At 24.6% G+C, this 4,348-nt stretch overlaps 1 protein-coding gene across 1 annotated transcript in view; it reads left to right on the top strand.

The window, feature by feature from the left end:
* LOC117167801 (gamma-tubulin complex component 3) overlaps nucleotides 1–4,348 on the top strand; it is a 41,488-nt gene that overhangs the window by 4,678 nt on the left and 32,462 nt on the right. The window contains exon 4 of the mRNA XM_033352996.1: nucleotides 2,883–3,294. Within this exon, the coding sequence (XP_033208887.1) occupies nucleotides 2,883–3,294 (412 nt within the window). The remainder of the gene's footprint in view (nucleotides 1–2,882; nucleotides 3,295–4,348) is intronic.

The raw sequence follows: 4,348 nt of genomic DNA on the forward strand, positions 1-4,348 counted from the left end.
TTGTTTAAAAGTTAAACTCTTTTGTTAAAAATTAATTTTTTGATTAACGATTCATCATTTTAATTGAAAATTCATCTTTGGTTGAAAATGTATCTTCTTTGGATAAAAATTCAACTGCTTGCTTGATAATTGATATTTTTTGTTTATTAATTAAACTATATTTGTTTGAAAATGCATGTACTTCGTGAAAAAAATCGCTTTCTTTTGTCGAAAATTAATCTTTATGGTTAAAAATTCGTCCTTTTGGTATAAAACTCACCTATTCCAGCTGAAGATTCATCATTTTAGTTGAAAATGCATCAGTGTTTTTGAAAATCAATTTTTTAAACTAAAAATTTAATTGCCCTTTTTCCTTAAAAATTGACATTTTCTAGTTCAAAATTCAACAATTAGGATGAAAATTTGTCTTTTTAATTGAAAATTAAACTATTTCGTTGAAAATCCATATATTTGGTTAAAAAATCATTTTTAAAAATTCATCTTTTAGATTGGAAATAAAATTACTTGTTTGAAAGTTTTTTTTGCTCAGGAATTAGATTTTGCACAAAAAATGTAACCATGCTATTTTTGGTCGAAAATGCATATTTTTTGGGTGAAAATTCAACTACTATTTGATTGAAAAATTATATTTTTTATTTATAAATTAAACTAATGATTTGAAAAATTATGAACTTTTTGAAGATTCATCAGTTTAGTTGAAAATTCATCATTTTGGTTCAAAATCCATTCCTTTAAATAAAAATTTAAAGATCCATTTTTTATTTGAAAATTGTTTCTTTTTTAAATTGAAAAATTAAACTATTTCGTTGAAAATCAACATATTCAGTTAAAAAATATATTGTTTTGGTAGACAATTATCTTTTTTTTGCAAGTTAATCTTCTGGTTTAAAAAGTCTTCTTTTCGGTTAAAAATGCAAGTATCTTTTAGGTTTGTAAATAAAATTATTTGTTTGAAAGTTCAACTCTTGTTAAAAATTACTTCTTTCTTGAAGATTTAAAAGTTTGTTTGAAAATTCATCTCTGGTTGAAAATAATAAAAATGTAACTAATTTGTTGAAAATTAATTTTTTAACTAAAAATTTAACTATTCTAGTAGAAAATTTGACTTTTTTTGCTGAAAATCAACTTTTTTTGTTAAGAATGAAATTTTTTTCAGAAAATTTATTTATTCTTTTTTTTGGTTAAAAATATTTTCTTTTAGATGAAAATTTAACTTTTTGCCTTAAAATTGATATTTATTATTTATAAGTTGAACTATTTGTTTAAAAATGTATTTACTTTGTAAAAAAATTTGCCTTCTTTTGTAGAAATTTAATCTTTAGGGTTGAAAATTAATATTTTTTGGTATAAAATTCAGCTATTCCACTTGATGATTCATCATTTTAGTTGAAAATTAAATTTTTAGGTTGGTAATAAAATTACTTGTTTGAAAATTAAACTATTTTGCTTAAAAGTCGTTTTTTTGTCAAGAATGTTATTTGTAACAGAAAATTCAACCATTCTATTGTTGAAAATGTATCTGTTTTTGATGAAAATTTAACGATTTGGTCGAAAAATTATATTTTTTATTCATAAATTAAACTAGTGATTGAAAAATTTATGAACTTTTTGACAAATTGTCCTTTTTTGTACGAAGCTAATCTCTATGGTTAAAAAATCATCTTTTTGGTATAAAATTCAACTATACCCGTTGAAGATTCATAATTTTAGTTGAAAATTTACTAGTGTGGTTGAAAATTAATTCCCTCAACTGGAAATTTTAATGTCTATTTTTGGTTTAAGATGATCTTTTCATCTTCAAAATTCAACTATTTGGATAAAAATTTGTCTTTTTTAATTAAAAATTCAACTATTTCGTTGAAAATCCAAATATTCTGTTAAAAATCGTTTTTTTTTTTTTTTGTTAGAAAATTATCTTTTTTTTTTGAAAGTTAATCTTCTTGTTTAAAAATTCTCCTTTCCAGTTAAAAATTGAAATATTCCATTAAAATTTTTTTGAAATTTCTATTTTCTTTGGGTGAAAAGAAATTTATTTTGCCGAATATTTAACTTTTTTACTAAAAATTTAATTATTATTTTTTTGGTTGAAAAAATATCTTTTTTAGTTGAAAATTAAACTTTTTCGTTGAAAATCCATATATTTGGTTAAAAAATACATTTTTTTGGTAGACAATTGTTTTTTTTCTTTGCAAATTAATCTTTTTGTTTAAAAATTCTTTTTTTTTCGGTTAAAAATTTAAGTAATCCAGTTAAATATTTATCGTTATAGTTGAAAACTCATCACTTTGTTTGAAAATGAGAATATTTTTTTTAAAGTTAGTTTTTTTTGTTGAAAGTAATTTTTTTTACTGAAAATTTAACTTATTCCAATCGAGTATTCCATAGTTTTAGTTGAAATTCATCTGTTTGACGAAATTTTTTTTTTAACTTCACATTCAATTATTTAGGTTTTGGTTTTCAATTTATCTATCTTATTAAAAATTAATTTGTTGTTGTTGGAAATTTATCAGTTATATTGTACATTAAACTATTTTGTTGAAAACTAATTTTTTAAACTAAAAGTTGAACTATTCCATTTTTGGTTAAAAATTGATACTTTTTAGTGCAAAATTTAACTACACGTTTCAAAATAAATAAATTTTGCTATTTTTAAAGGATGTTTGTTAAAGGATGTTAAAGGATGTTTGAAATGAACGTCATGAATTAAAATAATTTATTTCCGTTTTGCGGCAAGTATGAATATGTTACTTTTAGTTGACCTGGAAAATAGAAAACATTGACCGGGAAAAACTGGGAAATGACCGGGACTTTGTAATTGTCCGTTAAATCGCCACCCTGATTCTATTAAACAAAAAAATTAATGTTAAGTTACAATATTTCAGGCCATTCTGCTCAGTCCTCCTGCTCTCAAGGACAAATCTTGCCATTAGGAAACACAGAGTTACGCACTCTGTCTCTAAATCCAAGTAGGATTTTCAATGACGAATGCATTTCTGAGGATGTTTTAGTACAAGATTTAATTTATTCTTTCCAAGGAATCGAGGGAAAGGTTCTTAAACTCGATTCCAATTATGGTTTTCAAATCGACCCCCTCGCGAAAGTTAATAGGTCCCACAAACAGGCACTTTTGAGGCTGAGTGAGTTGGGATACTTGCACAATGTTGTGAGAAGAGGTTTGGAACGAATGGCTAAAAGTGGATCTGGGAGAGTCGTTGATAGTTTCGTCGCTACTCTTCACAAAGAATTGTCAGAATACTACCGATTTATCGCGATAATCCAGGAAGAAGTTAACAGGTAGTTAATTTATTAAATTAACAATGATTAAATAATATATATTTCCAGGGTGACCGCAGGTCAGGGAAAACCTGATAATCAGGGATTTTTTCAGTTCTGCATATCAAAATGAGTCTCCATGTATATTTCAGATTTTTAAAACTATATCTTCAGTTAGCAGAAACTTTTTAAAGTTTAGAAATTTAGAGCAGTGATTTTTTTCGATTTATTTCAATGTTGAGTCGACATTTATTCATTGAATCAGGTTTTACTGCACGAATTCATTTACTTTGATACTACAAAAGATTTTTAAAATAATTTTATTGTAAAAGAAAATTCTGGTGATGAATGTAGTTACGTAGAATATGTTTTTTATTTCAAAATCTACTATTAACGGAAATTTTCTTTCTAAACTTGTGTGTATTTTTAGATCCTAAAGACCCCTGAAAAAGATAATAATAAAAATTTCGGATTTTTTCACATTTTTCTTTATCTTCGAAACTAACAGTTTGAAATTAAAAATATATATTCTACGTCACTACATTCATCACCAGAATTTTCTTTCACGATAAAAATGTTTGAAAATCTCTTGTTACATCAAAATAAGTTAATTCGTGTAAAAACTAATTCGATGAATAAATGATGACTGATTATTGAAACATATTGAAAAATCACTGTTTTCAAAGTTTCAAACTTCAAAACGTTTCTGCTAATTGAAGATATCTTTTTTTTTAATGTGAAAAAAATCATCAAGACTTATTTTGATATGTAGATAAAGATTTTTGCCAGCCATAGTCAAAATTAGAAAAAAAAAAAATTTTTCGGCCTTGAATATAACAAAAATAATAGAAAAACATCGAAAAACTCGTAATATTCCTAAACAGGATAATAAATTTTTTTTTAATGATTTGTACCATTTTTTATTAACTTCAAAACTTCCATTTTGACATTAAAAGAAATATTTTACTTAACTACATTTAGTCCGGGAGCTGGGTATGTTCCCGTATGCATTCAAGAGGCAAAAGGTAAAAACTAGTTAATCTTATGTATTTTGACCCGCTGAATCCAATGGTAC

This window comes from Belonocnema kinseyi, chromosome 2 (assembly GCF_010883055.1).
Source record: "Belonocnema kinseyi isolate 2016_QV_RU_SX_M_011 chromosome 2, B_treatae_v1, whole genome shotgun sequence".
Classification (NCBI taxonomy): Eukaryota; Metazoa; Arthropoda; class Insecta; order Hymenoptera; family Cynipidae; genus Belonocnema; species Belonocnema kinseyi.